The sequence below is a fragment of the Salvelinus alpinus genome, chromosome 5, assembly GCF_045679555.1.
Source record: "Salvelinus alpinus chromosome 5, SLU_Salpinus.1, whole genome shotgun sequence".
NCBI classification, from domain to species: domain Eukaryota; kingdom Metazoa; phylum Chordata; class Actinopteri; order Salmoniformes; family Salmonidae; genus Salvelinus; species Salvelinus alpinus.
Genome location: NC_092090.1, coordinates 9,412,397 through 9,436,854, shown reverse-complemented (window position 1 = coordinate 9,436,854; position 24,458 = coordinate 9,412,397). Strand labels below are relative to the sequence as shown.

General features: G+C 40.7%; 1 protein-coding gene across 1 annotated transcript in view; it reads right to left on the bottom strand.

Moving 5' to 3' along the window:
• cdhr5a (cadherin-related family member 5a) overlaps positions 1-21,816 on the bottom strand; it is a 30,079-nt gene extending 8,263 nt beyond the window's left edge. Inside the window, exons 1-9 of the mRNA XM_071400502.1 lie at positions 21,632-21,816; positions 12,612-12,784; positions 12,149-12,214; positions 11,451-11,540; positions 11,145-11,231; positions 10,847-10,951; positions 8,653-8,838; positions 7,592-7,682; positions 3,615-3,712 (exon numbers count right to left, since the gene is read on the bottom strand). Coding sequence (XP_071256603.1) covers positions 3,615-3,712; positions 7,592-7,682; positions 8,653-8,838; positions 10,847-10,951; positions 11,145-11,231; positions 11,451-11,540; positions 12,149-12,214; positions 12,612-12,784; positions 21,632-21,731 — 996 coding nt within the window. The 5' untranslated portion in view covers positions 21,732-21,816. The remainder of the gene's footprint in view (positions 1-3,614; positions 3,713-7,591; positions 7,683-8,652; positions 8,839-10,846; positions 10,952-11,144; positions 11,232-11,450; positions 11,541-12,148; positions 12,215-12,611; positions 12,785-21,631) is intronic.
• Between the last annotated feature and the right edge of the window lie 2,642 nt (positions 21,817-24,458).

Below are 24,458 nucleotides of genomic sequence, written 5' to 3'. Positions count from 1 at the left end.
AGAGATTGGAGAGATTGGAGAGACGGAGAGACGGAGAGTTGGGAGAGATGGGTGAGATTGGAGAGATGGGACAGATGGGAGAGATGGGAGAGATTGGAGAGACGGAGAGATGGAGAGTTGGAGCAACCTTTTCTGTTACTGGCCCAATGCTCTAACCGCTAGGCTACCTGCTGGTTACTGGCCCAACGCTCTAACCACTAGGCTACCTGCTGGTTACTGACCCAACGCTCTAACCACTAGTCTACCTGCTGGTTACTGGCCTAACGCTCTAACCACTAGTCTACCTGCTGGTTACTGACCCAACGCTCTAACCACTAGGCTACCTGCTGGTTACTGGCCCAATGCTCTAACCACTAGGCTACCTGCTGGTTACTGGCCCAACGCTCTAACCACTAGTCTACCTGCTGGTTACTGGTCCAACGCTCTAACCACTAGTCTACCTGCTGGTTACTGGCCCAACGGTCTAACCACTAGTCTACCTGCTGGTTACTGGCCCAATGCTCTAACCACTAGGCTACCTGCTGGTTACTGGCCCAACGCTCTAACCACTAGGCTACCTGCTGGTTACTGGCCCAACGTGACTAGGCTACCTGCTGGTTACTGGCCCAATGCTCTAACCACTAGGCTACCTGCTGGTTACTGGCCCAACGCTCTAACCACTAGTCTACCTGCTGGTTACTGGTCCAACGCTCTAACCACTAGTCTACCTGCTGGTTACTGGCCCAACGGTCTAACCACTAGTCTACCTGCTGGTTACTGGCCCAATGCTCTAACCACTAGGCTACCTGCTGGTTACTGGCCCAACGCTCTAACCACTAGGCTACCTGCTGGTTACTGGCCCAACGCTCTAACCACTAGGCTACCTGCTGGTTACTGGCCCAACGCTCGTGCACGGGAGTTGCATTAGATGCAGCTGGGGAAGCCATACTCCACTAGACAGAGAAGAGTGGATCCCCGCCCTGACTGGGAGCGTCAGCAGAATGGATACGTCATTTCGAACAGAATTATGGGTGAGACTAATGTTTCTTGAAAACAATCGATAAAGAAATCACGGGATCCTAAAGGGGCTGCTGGGAATCTACGTGGACCTGCGGGTTGCCATCATAGAGAATCATGTGGGGTTCTGAAAAAGGGACGACTACGACTAGTTAAAAGCCTAGGGTGAGGGATTCTGAAAAAGGAATACCTACGACTAGTGAAACTATTAAGATCATCTAAAAGCCTAGGGTTTGGGGTTCTGGAAACGGGACACCTATGACTAGTGAAGTTAGGACTGATTAAAAGCCTAAGTTCTGGGATTTCTGAGAGATACCCATGACTAATGGGTTTAGTTTTTTTTTTTTATATATATATATAATTAAAGATTGGCGTATGTTCACTTTTGGTAAAAGTACGGGGGAATTGATTTACCCTAACCAATAAAACGATAAAAAGCTTATGGGTTTTTCTCCGTCCTGGTAATACATTTGGGGGGGAAAACCTGCCCATAATGCCTGAAAATTTATTTTTCTACCTCTCTCTTTTTCGCAGCAAGAGAGGAGTTGCTACATCTTATCGAATAAGCCCTTTTTCTATAAAGTTAGAGAGAATTCAGATGGAATATCGACGTAGCTGGGAACGACGTAAAAAGCCCAAAGCAGGTTTTCTATCAAAATAATTGTCATTGCGGAGAAAATGTGATGTAATACCGGAATTGCAATATGTCGCTAAGAGAAAATATAACCCGCTTTTATTAAACTCGCCAGATCTGTTTCCAAATCAATGGATGTCCATTTACTCGTTTGACTGCCATGATTGTAAATAAATCCCTTTGCGCATGTAACATTTCTGCAAAGGAACACTTGGACGAACTGTTAATTGTGTCGTTATTATTTGGCAGATGTTAAGACTACAAACTATTATAAATGGTCTATTTGCGGGATTTACTTGTCATTTCAATAGCATTGGGTCTGTGTTACTGACTCAAATCTGTGTTTCTGATTGTAATTCAACTGTTGCCATGGTTTTCTTAGCTAGATACAACAGCCGGTGTTTGTTTTAACATGTAAACTGAATGATTAGCAGCTCGCTCAATTCAAATTAACAGACTGATTTATTCAAAGTGAATAGCGAGGCGATTTCGAAGTCATTTGTTTTTTGTGTTGCCTAACAGCCTGGTGGAATAGGCTACTGAGAACGGTGTCGTAATTTCAATCCCTGAATGAAATATTAATAATATGGATATGAACTGAATATATCCTTGTCAACAACAGCCAGTGTTTGTTTTATTACCTATAATCTAATCAGAAGGGACTGTTACCTACAACTAATGCATTCTAAATCGGCAAATTGCGTCAGAGCTGTAACCATGATGAATCGGTAAATTGCGTCAGAGCTGTAACCATGACGGATCGGCAAATTGCGTCAGAGCTGTAACCATGACGGATCGGCAAATTGCGTCAGAGCTGTAACCGTGACGAATCGGCAAATTGAGTCAGAGCTGTAACCATGACGAATCGGTAAATTGTGACAGAGCTGTAACCATGACGGATCGGTAAATTGTGACAGAGCTGTAACCATGACGGATCGGTAAATTGCGACAGAGCTGTAACCATGACGGATCGGTAAATTGCGTCAGAGCTGTAACCATGACGGATTGGTAAATTGTGACAGAGCTGTAACCATGACGGATCGGTAAATTGTGACAGAGCTGTAACCATGACGGATCGGTAAATTGCGACAGAGCTGTAACCATGACGGATCGGTAAATTGCGTCAGAGCTGTAACCATGACGGATCGGTAAATTGCGTCAGAGCTGTAACCATGACGGATCGGTAAATTGCGACAGAGCTGTAACCATGACGGATCGGTAAATTGCGACAGAGCTGTAACCATGACGGATCGGTAAATTGCGACAGAGCTGTAACCATGACGGATCGGTAAATTGCGACAGAGCTGTAACCATGACGGATCGGCAAATTGCGACAGAGCTGTAACCATGACGAATCGGCAAATTGCGACTGAGCTGTAACCATGACGGATCGGCAAATTGCGACTGAGCTGTAACCATGACGGATCGGCAAATTGCGACTGAGCTGTAACCATGATCATGACAAAACAAGGCTACAACTGCAATGGATTGAAGTTGTGGGCAGTAAGAGGCTCTAGTATTGTGAACTATTTTAGCTCCCATCAAAATGTATCTTTTCCCTTAAGGAATTGGCTGATGTATTTTATACATTTGGCGCATTACATGTTAAATCTTAAAATAATAGACATGTAATAAGTGTGAAGCAGATGTGTGGAATGAGTCAAAAGGTGAGGCTTGGTATATGAGAAAGGAGTATCCCCCCCAACCAGATAGCATTTGTTGTGAAGACTGTTCCAATCGTATAGAAAGCAGGGTTTGGCCCCTAAAACAAGGTTCTACTTTATGAACTATGTGTTTATAAAATGTATTCTGAAACCCAAAATGATGTTCTTGTAAGAAGATCTCATTCATCATCATTTGAAATGATCCATGATCTGAAGATCAATTTCAACGTTGAACACAATCATAGCTTTCAATCGATTATATGCCAAAAGAAGAAATGGAGTACACAGATGGAAATACAGATTGAAAAGACATCTCTTACCAGGACAGTGAGGGTTATTGGGCCTGCTATGTCTGCGGCTTTGGCCATAGAGATGTTCCCCGTCTCCTCGTCGATCTGGAAGATGCTGCCTTCATTCCCTGGGAGAGAAAGATACAAACCATGAAGTCAAGATCAGTCTGCTATGAGATACAGAGGAGAAACCATGAAGTCAAGATCAGTCTGCTATGAGATACAGAGGAGAAACCATGAAGTCAAGATCAGTCTGCTATGAGATACAGAGGAGAAACCATGAAGTCAAGATCAGTCTGCTATGAGATACAGAGGAGAAACCATGAAGTCAAGATCAGTCTGCTATGAGATACAGAGGAGAAACCATGAAGTCAAGATCAGTCTGCTATGAGATACAGAGGAGAAACCAGGAAGTCAAGATCAGTCTGCTATGAGATACAGAGGAGAAACCATGCAGTCAAGATCAGTCTGCTATGAGATACAGAGGAGAAACCATGACGTCAACATCAGTCTGCTATGAGATACAGAGGAGAAACCATGAAGTCAAGATCAGTCTGCTATGAGATACAGAGGAGAAACCATGAAGTCAAGATCAGTCTGCTATGAGATACAGAGGAGAAACCATGAAGTCAAGATCAGTCTGCTATGAGATACAGAGGAGAAACCATGAAGTCAAGATCAGTCTGCTATGAGATACAGAGGAGAAACCATGAAGTCAAGATCAGTCTGCTATGAGATACAGAGGAGAAACCATGAAGTCAAGATCAGTCTGCTATGAGATACAGAGGAGAAACCATGAAGTCAAGATCAGTCTGTAATGAGATACAGAGGAGAAACCATGAAGTCAAGATCAGTCTGCTATGAGATACAGAGGAGAAACCATGAAGTCAAGATCAGTCTGCTATGAGATACAGAGGAGAAACCATGAAGTCAAGATCAGTCTGCTATGAGATACAGAGGAGAAACTATGAAGTCAAGATCAGTCTGCTATGAGATACAGAGGAGAAACCATGAAGTCAAGATCAGTCTGCTATGAGATACAGAGGAGAAACCATGATGTCAAGATCAGTCTGCTATGAGATACAGAGGAGAAACCATGAAGTCAGGATCAGTCTGCTATGAGATACAGAGGAGAAACCATGATGTCAAGATCAGTCTGCTATGAGATACAGAGGAGAAACCATGAAGTCAAGATCAGTCTGCTATGAGATACAGAGGAGAAACCATGAAGTCAAGATCAGTCTGCTATGAGATACAGAGGAGAAACCATGAAGTCAAGATCAGTCTGCTATGAGATACAGAGGAGAAACCATGAAGTCAAGATCAGTCTGCTATGAGATACAGAGGAGAAACCATGAAGTCAAGATCAGTCTGCTATGAGATACAGAGGAGAAACCATGATGTCAAGATCAGTCTGCTATGAGATACAGAGGAGAAACAAGTACGATGATATTTGATCATGTATGATATATTTTTATGATATAGAAAACTTTGTGGTCATATGCACATCCTTCATAAAACGTCAGTGCACAGCTAATAACGTAAAGAGAACAGGAAGTCCCTGACATTGTATATGCTCCCAATTACCACCTTTAATGACAACGTCTCCATCTTTGTAACGTAAAATAAATCTTACTGTGAGGTGAACATCAACACTAGATTACTGTGGAGAGAACATTAAAACTAGATTACTGTGGAGAGAACATTAAAACCAGATTACTGTGGAGAGAACATTAAAACTAGATTACTGTGGAGAGAACATCAAAACTAGATTACTGTGGAGAGAACATTAAAACTAGATTACTGTGGAGAGAACATTAAAACTAGATTACTGTGGAGAGAACATCAAAACTAGATTACTGTAGAGAGAACATTAAAACTAGATTACTGTGGAGAGAACATCAAAACTAGATTACTGTGGAGAGAACATCAAAACTAGATTACTGTGGAGAGAACATTAAAACTAGATTACTGTGGAGAGAACATCAACACTAGATTACTGTGGAGAGAACATTAAAACTAGATTACTGTGGAGAGAACATCAAAACTAGATTACTGTGGAGAGAACATTAAAACTAGATTACTGTGGAGAGAACATCAACACTAGATTACTGTGGAGAGAACATTAAAACTAGATTACTGTGGAGAGAACATCAAAACTAGATTAATGTGGGGAGAACATTAAAACTAGATTACTGTGGAGAGAACATTAAAACTAGATTACTGTGGAGAGAACATCAAAACTAGATTACTGTGGAGAGAACATTAAAACTAGATTACTGTGGAGAGAACATCAACACTAGATTACTGTGGAGAGAACATTAAAACTAGATTACTGTGGAGAGAACATTAAAACTAGATTACTGTGGAGAGAACATCAACACTAGATTACTGTGGAGAGAACATTAAAACTAGATTACTGTGGAGAGAACATCAAAACTAGATTACTGTGGAGAGAACATTAAAACTAGATTACTGTGGAGAGAACATCAACACTAGATTACTGTGGAGAGAACATTAAAACTAGATTACTGTGGAGAGAACATCAAAACTAGATTACTGTGGAGAGAACATTAAAACTAGATTACTGTGGAGAGAACATCAAAACTAGATTACTGTGGGGAGAACATTAAAACTAGATTACTGTGGAGAGAACATTAAAACTAGATTACTGTGGAGAGAACATCAACACTAGATTACTGTGGAGAGAACATCAAAACTAGATTACTGTGGAACATTAAAACTAGATTACTGGAACATTAAAACTAGATTACTGTGGAGAGAACATTAAAACTAGATTACTGTGGGGAGAACATCAAAACTAGATTACTGTGGAGAGAACATTAAAACTAGATTACTGTGGAGAGAACATTAAAACTAGATTACTGTGGAGAGAACATTAAAACTAGATTACTGTGGAGAGAACATTAAAACTAGATTACTGTGGAGAGAACATCAAAACTAGATTACTGTGGGGAGAACATCAAAACTAGATTACTGTGGAGAGAACATTAAAACTAGATTACTGTGGAGAGAACATTAAAACTAGATTACTGTGGAGAGAACATTAAAACTAGATTACTGTGGAGAGAACATCAACACTAGATTACTGTGGGGAGAACATCAAAACTAGATTACTGTGGAGAGAACATTAAAACTAGATTACTGTGGAGAGAACATCAAAACTAGATTACTGTGGGGAGAACATCAAAACTAGATTACTGTGGAGAGAACATTAAAACTAGATTACTGTGGAGAGAACATTAAAACTAGATTACTGTAGAGAGAACATTAAAACTAGATTACTGTGGAGAGAACATCAAAACTAGATTACTGTGGAGAGAACATTAAAACTAGATTACTGTGGAGAGAACATTAAAACTAGATTACTGTGGAGAGAACATTAAAACTAGATTACTGTGGGGAGAACATTAAAACTAGATTACTGTGGAGAGAACATTAAAACTAGATTACTGTGGAGAGAACATTAAAACTAGATTACTGTGGAGAGAACATCAAAACTAGATTACTGTGGAGAGAACATCAACACTAGATTACTGTAGAGAGAACATTAAAACTAGATTACTGTGGAGAGAACATTAAACTAGATTACTGTGGAACATTAAAACTAGATTACTGTGGAACATTAAAACTAGATTACTGTGGAGAGAACATTAAAACTAGATTACTGTGGAGAGAACATTAAAACTAGATTACTGTGGAACATTAAAACTAGATTACTGTGGAACATTAAAACTAGATTACTGTGGAGAGAACATTAAAACTAGATTACTGTGGAGAGAACATTAAAACTAGATTACTGTGGAGAGAACATTAAAACTAGATTACTGTGGAACATTAAAACTAGATTACTGTGGAGAGAACATCAACACTAGATTACTGTGGAGAGAACATTAAAACTAGATTACTGTGGAACATTAAAACTAGATTACTGTGGAACATTAAAACTAGATTACTGTGAGGAGAACATCAAAGACCTGTTGTACCTCTAAGTATCCTGTAGCTGATCAGCTCACTCCTGTTTCTGTCTCCATCCTTGGCGTATAACGGACCAGGCTCCAGAGATAAAGCACCATCCTGTGGACAACAACAGACCTGGGTCAAATACATACTGTATGTCAAATACTTGAGCTGCACTTGGTTGAGTTTGCCCTGTTTAATGGAACCGATTGAATAGTCCCAAAAGTGCAAACTCTAAGCTAAATCAAACTCACTGTGATTACTAAAATACACCGTCAGTACTCTACCAGTGGATGTTGCATTTCTATACGATGTGGACGGATGAAGCAGAACGGGTCAACTTTAACAACAAGAAGAAGAGACCTTCCTCCCTCTGCTAAGTTACACAGATATACTGTAATACACACCTCTCTCTGTTCAGGTACACAGATATACTGTAATACACACCTCTCTCTGTTCAGGTACACAGATATACTGTAATACACACCTCTCTCTGTTCAGGTACACAGATATACTGTAATACACACCTCTCTCTGTTCAGGTACACAGATATACTGTAATACACACCTCTCTCTGTTCAGGTACACAGATATACTGTAATACACACCTCTCTCTGTTCAGGTACACAGATATACTGTAATACACACCTCTCTCTGTTCAGGTACACAGATATACTGTAATACACACCTCTCTCTGTTCAGGTACACAGATATACTATAACACACACCTCTCTCTGTTCAGGTACACAGATATACTGTAATACACACCTCTCTCTGTTCAGGTACACAGATATACTGTAACACACACCTCTCTCTGTTCAGGTACACAGATATACTATAACACACACCTCTTTCTGTTCAGGTACACAGATATACTGTAACACACACCTCTCTCTGTTCAGGTACACAGATATACTGTAATACACACCTCTCTCTGTTCAGGTACACAGATACACTGTAATACACACCTCTCTCTGTTAAGTTACACAGATATACTGTAATACACACCTCTCTCTGTTCAGGTACACAGATATACTGTAATACACACCTCTCTCTGTTCAGGTACACAGATATACTGTAACACACACCTCTTTCTCTGTGAGGTTGACCTTTGCCCTGTAGCCGGAGCTGACACACAGTTTGGCTATCCCCAGGTTGGTTCTGACACAGGGCTGGAACCACGGTGGACGGTTGTCAACGTCCTTCACATTAACCGTGATGGTCACCACGGCAGTGAACGAAGGCTCGCCAGACTCAGAAACGTTGTACGTGTCCTGGGAAATGGTATTCATAGATTGTCAAGGAAGGTCAAAGGGCATTGAGCTGAGGACAGCAGATCCTGTTTCTCTACTATATAGGATGATGTTATTTTACAGATTCTAGTATATTTCTGGAATACTTTACCGATTCTAGTATATTCATTAAATATTTTACAGATTCTAGTATATTTCTTAAATATTTTACAGATTCTAGTATATTTCTTGAATAGTTTACAGATTCCAGTATATTTCTTGAATATTTTACAGAGTCTAGTATATTTCTTGAATACTTTACAGATTCTAGTATATTTATTGAATACTTTACAGATTCTAGTATATTTATTGAATACTTTACAGATTCTAGTATATTCATTGAATATTTTACGGATTCTAGTATATTTCGGGGATATTTTACAGATTCTAGTATATTTCTTGAATAGTTTACAGATTCCAGTATATTTCTTGAATATTTTACAGAGTCTAGTATATTTCTTGAATACTTTACAGATTCTAGTATATTTATTGAATACTTTACAGATTCTAGTATATTTATTGGATATTTTACAGATTCTAGTATATTTATTGAATACTTTACAGATTCTAGTATATTTCTTGAATATTTTACAGATTCTAGTATATTTATTGAATATTTTACAGATTCTAGTATATTTCTTGAATATTTTACAGATTCTAGTATATTTCTTGAATACTTTACAGATTCTAGTATATTTCTTGAATATTTTACAGATTCTAGTATATTTCTTGAATATTTTACAGATTCTAGTATATTTATTGAATATTTTACAGATTCTCGTATATTTATTGAATATTTTACATATTCTAGTATATTTATTGAATACTTTACAGATTCTAGTATATTTCTTGAATACTTTACCGATTCTAGTATATTCATTAAATATTTTACAGATTCTAGTATATTTCTTGAATAGTTTACAGATTCCAGTATATTTCTTGAATATTTTACAGAGTCTAGTATATTTCTTGAATACTTTACAGATTCTAGTATATTTATTGAATACTTTACAGATTCTAGTATATTTATTGGATATTTTACAGATTCTAGTATATTTATTGAATACTTTACAGATTCTAGTATATTTCTTGAATATTTTACAGATTCTAGTATATTTATTGAATATTTTACAGATTCTAGTATATTTATTGAATATTTTACAGATTCTAGTATATTTCTTGAATACTTTAGAGATTCTAGTATATTTCTTGACTATTTTACAGATTCTAGTATATTTATTGAATATTTTACAGATTCTAGTATATTTATTGAATATTTTACAGATTCTCGTATATTTATTGAATACTTTACAGATTCTAGTATATTTATTGAATACTTTACAGATTCTAGTATATTTATTGAATATTTTACAGATTCTAGTATATTTATTGAATAGTTTACAGATTCTAGTATATTTCTTGAATAGTTTACAGATTCTAGTATATTTCTTGAATATTTTACATATTCTAGTATATTTATTGAATACTTTACAGATTCTAGTATATTTCTTGAATACTTTACCGATTCTAGTATATTCATTAAATATTTTACAGATTCTAGTATATTTCTTGAATATTTTACAGATTCTAGTATATTTCTTGAATATTTTACAGATTCTAGTATATTTCTTGAATACTTTACAGATTCTAGTATATTCATTGAATATTTTACGGATTCTAGTATATTTCGGGGATATTTTACAGATTCTAGTATATTTCTTGAATAGTTTACAGATTCTAGTATATTTCTTGAATATTTTACAGATTCTAGTATATTTATTGAATACTTTACAGATTCTAGTATATTTATTGAATACTTTACAGATTCTAGTATATTTATTGGATATTTTACAGATTCTAGTATATTTATTGAATACTTTACAGATTCTAGTATATTTATTGAATACTTTACAGATTCTAGTATATTTATTGAATACTTTGTAATCCCATTTGACATCAACAGTGGGGCAGAATGTAAAGAACAGTATACCTGTACATGTAAGACAAGGGAGATCTTTTGGACGGAGTCGTAGTCGATGATGTTTTGCACCAGTATGTTGGGGGTGTTGGCATTCTCCAGTCGTAGATACCTGTTCTGGTGACACCAACGATGACAAACGTGTTTAATCTCCTAACTGCTGAGCAATGATTTGACTGAACCGTTATTTACACCAGGTTAGTCTTGTTGAGATACAAAAAATATATATTTTTCAGGAGAGACCTGGACCAAGACAGCAGCATCAACAGATCAGTGATAGTGTTCATCGGTGATGGAGGGAAGGTCTTACCGTGGCTGGCTCTAAACGATAGTACAGTGGCTCAGAATCAATGTCGGTGGCCTCTATCCGACCAACACTGTTGTTCACAGGAGTCAGCTGTGGGAGAGAGGGCTCAGAGTCAACATATTATGTTACAGAAATGTTACTTCATGGAAGTGTGCCGATATGGAAAGTTTATACAGACAAACGGATGTGGTATTGTATGAAGGGTGCAAGTAGTTTATTACTACTGTCATCATAACATCGTTGTATTTTTAGGCCCACAGATAAGTGTCTAATGCTGTAAGGTGTATAGTAAATAGAAGAAGGTCTCACCTCGTTCACCTGGAGAACGTAATGACTCTGAGCGAAGTTTGGAGGATTATCGTTCACATTTTCAATGAAAACTTCAACGGACACGTTCACCTTAGAAAAGAGTGAATCGTTATTAGTTTGCATTTGAAAGCAGCAGAACATTTTATAGAACTTATTTTTAGAGTGGAAGATTTGATGTGAAAGCAACTTGATATTCTACACATTGAAGTTCTTCACCCATTGCTTCAGAGCAGAAATATGGTTTGACCTTTGACAGGCCCAGAAATAGCGAGGCCAACTGATGCTTAGGATTCCAGACCCCTATTCCCTATATAGTGGTACTACTTTAGACCAGAGCCCTATTCCCTATATAGTGGTACTCCTATAGACCAGAGCCCTATTCCCTATATAGTGGTACTACTTTAGACCAGAGCCCTATTCCCTATATAGTGGTACTCCTATAGACCAGAGCCCTATTCCCTATATAGTGGTACTACTATAGACCAGAGCCCTATTCCCTATGTAGTGTACTACTACAGACCAGAGCCCTATTCCCTATATGTACTTTAGACCAGAGCCCTATAAGGTACAATTTGGGACATAACCCATAACCATGAGGCATGTCATCACTACTACTCACTGATCTGGAGCCAGTTCTGTTGCAGCGTACCCGGACTCACAGCCCCATGACTATGAGACATGTCATCACTACTACTCACTGATCTGGAGCCAGTTCTGTTGCAGCGCACCCGGACCCACAGAGCATCATCCACACTGGGCAGGGACTGGGAAACAAACACAAAAGCAGCAGCTGTTATTTGACATCATCGTCAGAATGCATCGGCATAGTCCCTCGACCTTTCTTTTGACCTTTTCGTCAATTGAAAAATGACCTTTGACCCCATAACTGAGTCAGTTCATGGCCACGTTCCAGGCCAACTACTTTGCAGTTGTCCTGCAAGCCAGATCTCACAACACTACCTGAACTTGTCCAAGAAGAAAACAGAGTTTTTTATAATGTTATAAATGCTATGAATGTTAAGTTCTGACGCTGTACATATGAAGTGTCTCAGAGTAGGAGTTCTGATCCAGAATCAGGTCCCCCCTCTGCTTGTATTCATTGTATTCTACAAAGCGAAACTGATCCTAGATCAGCTTGATACATCGCCCCTAAGCTCTCACCTCAAAGTCCAGTCCTCTCTTGGCGATGAGGTCCGTCCCCCGCAAGTAGAAAGCCTCCGCGGGGTTCTCTGTGACGGTCAGCTGAACATCATCACTACAGTTGATCCTGGCTACGAGGACGTCCACAGTGCTGTTCTCTTTTATAGACACAGGGTCAGGAGAAACTGTACAGACTGAGAGAGATGTGAAACAGACACAGATACAGGGGGTCAGGAGAAACTGTACAGACTGAGAGAGATGTGAAACAGACACAGATACAGGGGTCAGGAGAAACTGTACAGACTGAGAGAGATGTGAAACAGACACAGATACAGGGGTCAGGAGAAACTGTACAGACTGAGAGAGATGTGAAACAGACACAGATACAGGGGTCAGGAGAAACTGTACAGACAGAGAGAGATGTGAAAAAGACACAGATACAGGGGTCAGGAGAAACTGTACAGACTGAGAGAGATGTGAAACAGACACAGATACAGGGGGTCAGGAGAAACTGTACAGACTGAGAGAGATTTGAAACAGACACAGATACAGGGGTCAGGAGAAACTGTACAGACTGAGAGAGATGTGAAACAGACACAGATACAGGGGTCAGGAGAAACTGTACAGACTGAGAGAGATGTGAAACAGACACAGATACAGGGGTCAGGAGAAACTGTACAGACTGAGAGAGATGTGAAACAGACACAGATACAGGGGTCAGGAGAAACTGTACAGACTGAGAGACATGTGAACCAGACACAGATACAGGGGTCAGGAGATACTGTACAGACTGAGAGAGATGTGAAACAGACACAGATACAGGGGGTCAGGAGAAACTGTGCAGACTGAGAGAGATGTGAAACAGACACAGATACAGGGGTCAGGAGAAACTGTACAGACTGAGAGAGATGTGAAACAGACACAGATACAGGGGTCAGGAGAAACTGTACAGACTGAGAGAGATGTGAAACAGACACAGATACAGGGGTCAGGAGAAACTGTACAGACTGAGAGAGATGTGAAACAGACACAGATACAGGGGTCAGGAGAAACTGTACAGACTGAGAGATGGGATGATGAGAAAGGAGGTGAAACAGATACAGATTAAGGGTTGGGGTTCCATTTACATTCAGTTCATTCAGTAAGTACAAGACATTGGAATTAGCTGAATTTGAAAATGGATTGACCTCAGACATGCACACAAACAACAACCTATGGTGGAGGTGTGTCTACAGATACACTGTATTAATGAAGGTGTGTCTACAGATACACTGTATTAATGGAGGTGTGGTGGAGGAGGTGTGTCTACAGATACACTGTATTAATGGAGGTGTGTCTACAGATACACTGTATTAATGGAGGTGTGGTGGAGGAGGTGTGTCTACAGATACCTGTATTAATGGAGGTGTGGTGGAGGAGGCGTGTCTACAGATACACTGTATTAATGGAGGTGTGGTGGAGGAGGTGTGTCTACAGATACCTGTATTAATGGAGGTGTGGTGGAGGAGGTGTGTCTACAGATACACTGTATTAATGGAGGTGTGGTGGAGGAGGTGTGTCTACAGATACACTGTATTAATGGAGGTGTGGTGGAGGAGGTGTGTCTACAGATACACTGTATTAATGGAGGTGTGGTGGAGGAGGTGTGTCTACAGATACACTGTATTAATGGAGGTGTGGTGGAGGAGGTGTGTCTACAGATACACTGTATTAATGAAGGTGTGGTGGAGGAGGTGTGTCTACAGATACACTGTATTAATGGAGGTGTGGTGGAGGAGGTGTGTCTACAGATACACTGTATTAATGGAGGTGTGGTGGAGGAGGCGTGTCTACAGATACACTGTATTAATGGAGGTGTGGTGGAGGAGGTGTGTCTATAGATACACTGTATTAATGGAGGTGTGGTGGAGGAGGTGTGTCTACAGATACACTGTATTAATGAAGGTGTGTCTACAGATACACTGTATTAATGGAGGTGTGATGGAGGAGGTGTGTCTACAGATACACTGTATTAATGGAGGTGTGGTGGAGGAGGTGTGTCTATAGATACACTGTATTAATGGAGGTGTGGTGGAGGAGGTGTGTCTATAGATACACTGTATTAATGAAGGTGTGGTGGAGGAGATGTGTCTACAGATACACTGTATTAATGAAGGTGTGGTGGAGGAGGTGTGTCTACAGATACACTGTATTAATGAAGGTGTGGTGGAGGAGGTGTGTCTACAGATACACTGTATTAATGAAGGTGTGTCTACAGATACACTGTATTAATGAAGGTGTGGTGGAGGAGGTGTATCTACAGGTACACTGTATTAATGGAGTTGTGGAGGAGGTGTGTCTACAGATACACCGTATTAATGAAGGTGTGGTGGAGGAGGTGTGTCTACAGATACACTGTATTAATGGAGGTGTGTCTGCAGATACACTGTATTAATGGAGGTGTGGTGGAGGAGGTGTGTCTACAGATACGCCATATTTTGACCTCGACTTAATTCCCTCATAATTCCACCACCTTAATGCGGGAGGAAACCATGAATAAGGTCTTGCGAACCTGTCAATTCCAAGTGGAAAAAGCCTCTTCTTTTTTCTCTCGATGTAATAGCACCATTCTCCACGCACTGTAATTTACAACCTGATCAGAGCTATTGATAAGATCTAGGTAAATGAGTAATCCGTTTGAACAAGGAGATTGTAAATAGAAATGGCACTTGTTATGGATATATTTTACCTAATAATCGCAATAAACAAATGTGAAACCAGTCATGTCAACATATTAACTTTCCCACAATAAAGTTTATGAAAGGGGACCCATGCGCCTATCATCGATGTCTATGGTTTTTTTGGTATAATAAATCACTTTGAGAGTAACCCTCCAACAAGTCATTCATTAACCTTTTTCATTTCCATATGTACTAGGGAGCTAAGTGTTTGTTTGTTTATTGGGCTTCAGGAATGTGACTGAAAAGGTGAAAAATTAAAAATAAACTGATTGAAAGTATAAGGGGATATCGGTGAATATATGTTGTGGTCAAGACTACGACGACGCCAGTGTAATGAGCGGAGTTTACTCAGGTGTTCAACAGCGCATATCAGACCTAGAGCCTAATGCTTCTTAGGTAGTTCTTAACTTTAAATGAGTTTCAATTTAGAAAACGATCTCTCCGAAGAAGCAACAGTTTCAGGGAAGGTAAACAAAAAACTGCTTGATTGCCATAGCAACATCAGGGAAAATGGGCAGAAGGGAGTTGTTCTTCAAATACGACAGTTATCTTCTATTCTGTACCGTCTTTAACTGAGCCTCGCATTCTCCTTAATTCCCGCTCTCAACACGTTACGGAAAGAGATGAACTCTGTAGGAAGCTCTGGGGACAGGTCTTCTGGATACTGGACAGCCCATACATTTGCAGATGCAAACAGACAATCATCTTTAGCAGACAACAGTTCTTGAGGGCTTGAACAAAAAAAAAGGTATTTGTAATTTCGTTCATAGGCTACTGGTGAACCGGCGTTTGAGTTGTGTGGTTGCAATATCAACGGTCCCGTATCTCTGGTATATCTTGGCATGCTTCACCCAACACTACATTTTAATTATGTGCAGCGCAATGGTCATATAATGCCCAATGCCTCAGGAAAGTCTGGGGTTTCAATACTCAGCATAGAAAACATTTGTGTCGGCAACTTTTATTGTATTTTTGGCTACTTTTACTTTTACTTCACTACATTCCTAAAGAAAATAATGTACTTTTTACTCCATACATTTTCCCTGACACCCAAAAGTACTAGTTGCATTCTGAATACTTGGCAGCACAGGAAAATGGTCCAATTCACACACTTATCAAGAGAACGTCCCTGGTCATCCTTACTGCCTCTGATCTGGTGAACTCACTAAACAGAGAACATCCCTGGTCATCCCTACTGCCTCTGATCTGGTGAACTCACTAAACAGAGAACGTCCCTGGTCATCCCTACTGCCTCTAATCTGGTGAACTCACTAAACAGAGAACGTCCCTGGTCATCTCTACTGCCTCTGATCTGGTGAACTCACTAAACAGAGAACGTCCCTGGTCATCCCTACTGCCTCTGATCTGGTGAACTCACTAAACAGAGAACGTCCCTGGTCATCCCTACTGCCTCTGATCTGGAGGACTCACTAAACAGAGAACATCCCTGGTCATCCCTACTGCCTCTGATCTGGTGGACTCACTAAACAGAGAACGTCCCTGGTCATCCCTACTGCCTCTGATCTGGTGAACTCACTAAACAGAGAACGTCCCTGATCATCTCTACTGCCTCTGATCTGGAGGACTCACTAAACAGAGAACGTCCCTGGTCATCCCTACTGCCTCTGATCTGGTGGACTCACTAAACAGAGAACGTCCCTGGTCATCCCTACTGCCTCTGATCTGGTGAACTCACTAAACAGAGAACGTCCCTGATCATCTCTACTGCCTCTGATCTGGAGGACTCACTAAACAGAGAACGTCCCTGGTCATCCCTACTGCCTCTGATCTGGTGAACTCACTAAACAGAGAACATCTCTGGTCGTCCCTACTGCCTCTGATCTGGAGGACTCACTAAACAGAGAACGTCCCTGGTCATCCCTACTGCCTCTGATCTGGTGAACTCACTAAACAGAGAACATCTCTGGTCGTCCCTACTGCCTCTGATCTGGAGGACTCACTAAACAGAGAACGTCCCTGGTCATCCCTACTGCCTCTGATCTGGTGAACTCACTAAACAGAGAACATCTCTGGTCGTCCCTACTGCCTCTGATCTGGAGGACTCACTAAACAGAGAACGTCCCTGGTCATCCCTACTGCCTCTGATCTGGAGGACTCACTAAACAGAGAACGTCCCTGGTCATCCCTACTGCCTCTGATCTGGTGAACTCACTAAACATAAATGCTTCGTTTGTAAATTATGTCTTGAGTTTTGGAATGTGTCCCTGGCTGTCAAAAAAGTTATACAAAAAGTGAATTGTTCCGTCTGGTTTGCTAAATATAAGGAATTTGATGTATAGCATTGTCTTTTACTTTGTACTTTTACTCAAGTATGACAATGTAGTACTTTTTCCACCACTGTACTTAAGTACATTTAAAATATGATACTTTTAGACTTTTAGTCAAGTAGTATTTTACTGGGTTACTTTCACTTTTACTTTCACATTTTATATTAAGGTATCTTTACTTTTACTCAAGTAAGACAATTGAGTACTTTTTCCACCTCTGCCACGGGGCAACAGTCTGAAAATCGCAGCATTGGGACGCCCTGTAGAGCTTCGTGAACTGTTCGGCTTTAAGAGAAAACGACGAACAAATAGGTCTACCAATAAACATTTATCCATTAGCTAAAACAAAGCTCAGCCCTGGCACCACACAAGTCCTGTAATCGATTCGATAGGTACGCAGCCGCATAGACATGTCGCAATTTCAGCACCATGGACAACGATCAGCAGTCTATACAGTATATCCTGCGGGGGACCAGAGAAGCTGCGTTAAGTCAGTGCATGTAGTCTAATTAAATCGTTATGGAACGGAGAGCAGACCAAGCCGTAACAGTTTGAGCCCGACACACATGCAATACTTGGCTGTGCAATCACACAGTTCCATGGTTAGTGCAGGCAATAGACGAGGGCATAGCCTACTATTGTACACTATTCACTATTATCCATATTCTAATGATATATACACTAAGCGTCCAACATTACCGTGGGTTAAATAACTATTTAAGGGGATAGCTTAAGATAAATGTACTGAAAACCCTTATCGAATTAAAACTTCACGAGAAAATATGTTGACCAGCAAGTTGGGAGGGTTTTCAGCGGTTGAATTAGAACTAAGTGTATTTATTCAGCAAGCGCAAGGGAACCACACCTGCAAAACCCCGTGAATTAATTAATGACCTTAATTAAGGTCTGAATATCAGCTACGGAGAAGTGAGAAGGAAAGGCGTGATGGGTCGGTTGACTCATAACCGCATAACCCGCAGTCACCGCGTTATTCGCGGGGCGGGTGGGTTTGGGGTTATGGAATATTGTGTGGGTGAAAGCCGTGCGGGCGGCGAGCGGGTTGAATAAAGAGAAAACAATACCTTAAAAAAAATATCCATAGATGTATAATTATTGTGCAATTATATCTATAGGCTACATTGAGGTTTTTCGTTCATTATTTTAGGCTATCGGGCGTTATTAGTAGCCAATATAAGCCTAAACTTTAGGGCCTAAATGGTGCGCGCCAAACATCTTATTGCCAAATGCTTTTGGGAAGGGAAGAAAAAGTTCATGTCGATCCACAGAGGCTAAAAGGACAATATCGAAGTTTAATTAAATAAGTGAGAAGCTGCGAAATGCAGAGTTAAAAATAAAGATTTGGTAAAGTGGTTAAAGACGATGATAGCAGTGCCAGCTAGCTATGTTTTTTATAATTTTTTTTACAATATATTTATTGGCATTATTTTTATTTTTTTTAAACAATCATCAAAATATGACACAGATAATGCCCCGTTATTCCTCCCACCTACACAAAACAGCATGCTACACGGGAGCACATCGTACCCTTCCCTCCCCTCTACCGGTATTAGCTTCAATGACAACAACAAAAAGAAACAGAATGAACATCACATTCAATGCTAGAAAATAAATAATTCAATGCAAAAACAAATAATAATAATAATACATTAATGAAGAAAATACTAATGAGGCTGCTAAAATGACGACTCAGAACCTGCTGAAAGTCCCCCCAGACATCAGTAAATTCAAAGGGTTTATTACGTAAATTGTACGTTATTTTTTCAGCTAGCTATGTAATGTGTGATGATTGTGAGGCGCTATACAAATTCGACAGTTACAAGATGGGGACTTCGAATATGCCTATGGCGTGTCAAGGGAACTGTAGTCTACTATTCTGATCGGTTAAATGAAAACTGAAATCTGGACACTGATTGTAGGTCTATAACCTCTCGCATTGCCTTAATATTAACACCTGCAGAATGTATTGTAGTTAAACGATAGGCCTACGCCAAATGTAAGCTACATTTTGACTTGGGAAGAGGAGTGGAGAAATAGGATTTATTTCTTTCAGCATCTTGACAGGATGTGAAAACGCAGCATGCGAATACATAGTTAGATAAACTACATGGCCACTACTCAACAAACCATTTCTGTACGTCTGTACTCACCTCGCTTTGTGCACGGGGGCATTGTCATGCTGAAACAGGAAACGGCCTTCCCCAAACTGTTGCCACAAAGTTGGAAGCACAGAATCGCCTAGAATATCATTGTATCCTGGGGGGGCCAAGCTCGAACCATGAAAAACAGCCCCCGACCATTATTCCTCCTCCACCAAACTTTACAGTTGACACTATGCATTCGGGCAGATAGCGTTGACCCGGGGCAGCTCTAGCAGGGCAGAAATTTGACGAACTGGCTTGTATGACGATGCCACGTTGAAAGTCACTGAGCTCTTCAGTACGGCCCATTCTACTGCCAATGTTTGTCTATGGAGATTGCGTGGCTGTGTGTTCGATTTTATACACCTGTCAGCAACGGGTGTGGCTGAAATTGCCGAATCCAGTGATTTGAAAGGGAGTCCACATACCTTTGGCCATATAGTGGACCATCTGTAGAGATGCTGCCTTTTTCAGCATCATAAAACCTAAAGGCGTGGTTAGGGACCATCTCTAAAGGTGAAGGTGCTATCTTTATCAGCATCATAAAACCTGATAGCGTGGTTAGGTGAAGGTGATAGTCTCTAAAGGTGAAGGTGATGTCTTTATCAGAATTATAAAACCTGATAGCGTGGTTAGGGACCATCTCTAAAGGTGAAGGTGCTGTCTTTATCAGCATTATAAAACCTGATAGTGTGGTTAGGGACCGTCTCTAAAGGTGAAGGTGCTGTCTTTATCAGCAGCATAAAACCTGATAGCGTGGTTAGGGACCGTCTCTAAAGGTGAAGGTGCTGTCTTTTTCAGCATCATAAAACCTCATTCTATTTCAAACACATAAAATATGCATCTAAGCCAAACTGAAATCTTATCAGAAACATGTTGTGTCGTTTTCACATATTTCTATTTCCTTACAACCGGTGAAACCGGACATTTTGCACAGAAATCTTTCCCGTTTTTTAAAGAAATATTGCATTTTATCGCTGGTCCCTAAAGTTCTTTGCTCCGAGAATGAATCAGAGATGAAGGAGAAAACTTTACCGATGTCAACTATATTGAAGCATTCATTCTATCGATGTATCGATGACATTATTCTGTTGAGCAAGGGGTTGATTAAATCTTCTAGGTCCATTTATAAATGACAGAAGAGAAGCTGCATCTAATTATAGTCAAGTTGACTAACAAATAGCTTACCAAAATGTTGAAAATTATAAGCAGAAACATATCTTTATCAGGCAACAACAAAAAATATCCTGCACCTCCTGTTAAAAAAATCCTTCTGCTGTGTCTGACTGTAGCCTACATGTTGTATATTAGCGGGTTGGGTGCGGGTCTCAGATGTTCACTTTATCACATATAGTCGCGCGGTTCCGGATGCGTTATTAGCAATTGCGGGCGAGTGAGCCAACAGTTGACCTGCGCACCACTAGCGTGTGGAGGAAAGGCATAACTTCCCAAGTCAGAATCTGGCCCGTGGTCAGTATGACATACAGGCCTCAAGGCCTGTGAAACAGTGACAGAGGTAGTTACCAGTATATAACACCCATTTTTGATAGAGGTCAGATTGCACTGTGCTTGAGTACAATTTGATTCATGTTTAATTATGCATTTTTTTGCTTATGAAGTTTTCAAGCAATGTCCTATAATCCTGGATGTCTATGGGTGGGGGGGGGGGGGGGGGGGGGGGGGGGGGGTTAAGAACTGGTCCTAGGCAGACTTATTCACTTTAAACAAAATGAGCCAAATCAGCCTGTGTAACCTAAGATGGACACTGTGTGTATCCCCCCCTATTAACAAATAAACAACAATCCACAACCCCTTTCACAACAGACCATGATAACCACCTGACCAAAGCAGCCAATAGAACCATCACTACTCACGTTTCTCAGCTGGACAAAGTATAGAAAGTAAAAACAACACCAGACAACCCAGGAGGATATTTGCAGTTTGCTGTTGTCCTTTATAATTATATAGTTCCATGTCCTGGTTTTCAGACGACACAACAAATGAAGTCCGTAGAGAGGACGAGGAGAGGAGACGATGGTACCAGCTGGTACTCACTGGGCATAATGCTTTGTCTGTGTTGCCCTGCCTGACGTGTGGGAGTCGACTACAGTTGCAATGTTTGTGACTTCATCTTAGGGTCATATTATTGCCTAAAGAGCCGGCCAACAGTGGCCTGCTAGCCTCCTACTAAAATACTTGCATCTGTTTTGCTGCTTGAAGGGGGTTACACTGGAAGTGTCTAAAATGGCATCCTATTCCTTATGGACCCTGGTTAAAAGTAGTGCACTATATAGGGAATAGGACTCTGGTCTATAGTAGTACCACTATATAGGGAATAGGGCCCTGGTCTATAGTAGTACCACTATATAGGGAATAGGGCTCTGGTCTATAGTAGTACCACTATATAGGGAATAGGGCTCTGGTCTATAGTAGTACCACTATATAGAGAATAGGGCTCTGGTCTATAGTAGTACCACTATATAGGGAATAGGGCTCTGGTCTATAGTAGTACCACTATATAGGGAATAGGGCCCTGGCCTATAGTAGTACCACTATATAGAGAATAGGGCTCTGGTCTATAGTAGTACCACTATATAGGGAATAGGGCTCTGGTCTATAGTAGTACCACTATATAGGGAATAGGGCCCTGGTCTACAGTAGTACCACTATATAGGGAATAGGGCTCTGGTCTATAGTAGTACCACTATGTAGGGAATGGGGTGCCATTTCAGATGAGCTCCACTCAAAAAGAGACCAGAAGGAATGTAAGGCAGCTTCTGGATGGATTAATGGGTGGGTGGATGGATGGATGCACGGATGGATGGATGGATGGATGGATGGCTGGATGGATGGATGGATGGATGGCTGGATGGATGGCTGGATGGATGGATGGATGGATGGATGGCTGGCTGGCTGGCTGGATGGATGGGTGGATGGATGGATGGATGGATGGGTGGATGGATGGATGGATGGGTGGATGGATGGATGGGTGGGTGGCTGGGTGGGTGAATGGATTAATGGGTGGGTGGGTAGATGGGTGAATGGATTAAAGGATGGATGGGTGGATGGATGAGTGGATGGGTGGATAGGGCATTTGAATACCTTTTATTTCATATTTGTGAAACTGAAATGTCAGATGTAACCAGTCAGCTCTAACCAGTCAGATGTAACCAGTCAGGTCTAACCAGTCAGATGTAACCAGTCAGATGTCAGATGTTACCAGTCAGATGTAACCAGTCAGATGTTACCAGTCAGATGTCAGATGTTACCAGTCAGATGTAACCAGTCAGATGTAACCAGTCAGACCTAACCAGTCAGATGTAACCAGTCAGATGTAACCAGTCAGGTCTAACCAGTCAGATGTAACCAGTCAGATGTAACCAGTCAGATGTTACCAGTCAGATGTAACCAGTCAGATGTTACCAGTCAGATGTAACCAGTCAGATGTTACCAGTCAGATGTAACCAGTCAGATATAACCAGTCAGATGTAACCAGTCAGATGTAACCAGTCAGATGTTACCAGTCAGATGTAACCAGTCAGATGTTACCAGTCAGATGTAACCAGTCAGATGTAACCAGTCAGATGTTACCAGTCAGATGTAACCAGTCAGATGTTACCAGTCAGATGTAACCAGTCAGATGTTACCAGTCAGATGTAACCAGTCAGATGTTACCAGTCAGATGTAACCAGTCAGATGTAACCAGTCAGGTCTAACCAGTCAGATGTAACCAGTCAGATGTAACCAGTCAGATGTAACCAGTCAGATGTAACCAGTCAGATGTCAGATGTTACCAGTCAGATGATGTCAGATGTTAACCAGTCAGATGTAACCAGTCAGATGTAACCAGTTAGTTCTAACCAGTCAGACCTAACCAGTCAGATGTAACCAGTCAGATGTAACCAGTCAGGTCTAACCAGTCAGATGTAACCAGTCAGATGTAACCAGTCAGGTTTAACCAGTCAGATGTTACCAGTCAGATGTAACCAGTCAGGTCTAACCAGTCAGATGTAACCAGTCAGATGTAACCAGTCAGGTTTAACCAGTCAGATGTTACCAGTCAGATGTAACCAGTCAGGTCTAACCAGTCAGATGTTACCAGTCAGATGTAACCAGTCAGATGTAACGAGTCAGATGTAACCAGTCAGATGTAACCAGTCAGATGTCAGATGTTACCAGTCAGATGTAACCAGTCAGATGTAACCAGTCAGATGTAACCAGTCAGATGTAACCAGTCAGATGTAACCAGTCAGATGTAACCAGTCAGATGTAACCAGTCAGATGTAACCAGTCAGATGTAACCAGTCAGATGTAACCAGTCAGATGTAACCAGTCAGATGTAACCAGTCAGATGTAACCAGTCAGATGTTACCAGTCAGATGTAACCAGTCAGATGTCAGATGTTACCAGTCAGATGTAACCAGTCAGATGTAACCAGTCAGATGTAACCAGTCAGATGTTACCAGTCAGATGTAACCAGTCAGATGTTACCAGTCAGATGTTACCAGTCAGATGTAACCAGTCAGATGTAACCAGTCAGATGTTACCAGTCAGATGTTACCAGTCAGATGTAACCAGTCAGATGTAACCAGTCAGATCTAACCAGTCAGATCTAACCAGTTAGTTCTAACCAGTCAGACCTAACCAGTCAGATGTAACCAGTCAGGTCTAACCAGTCAGATGTAACCAGTCAGATGTTAC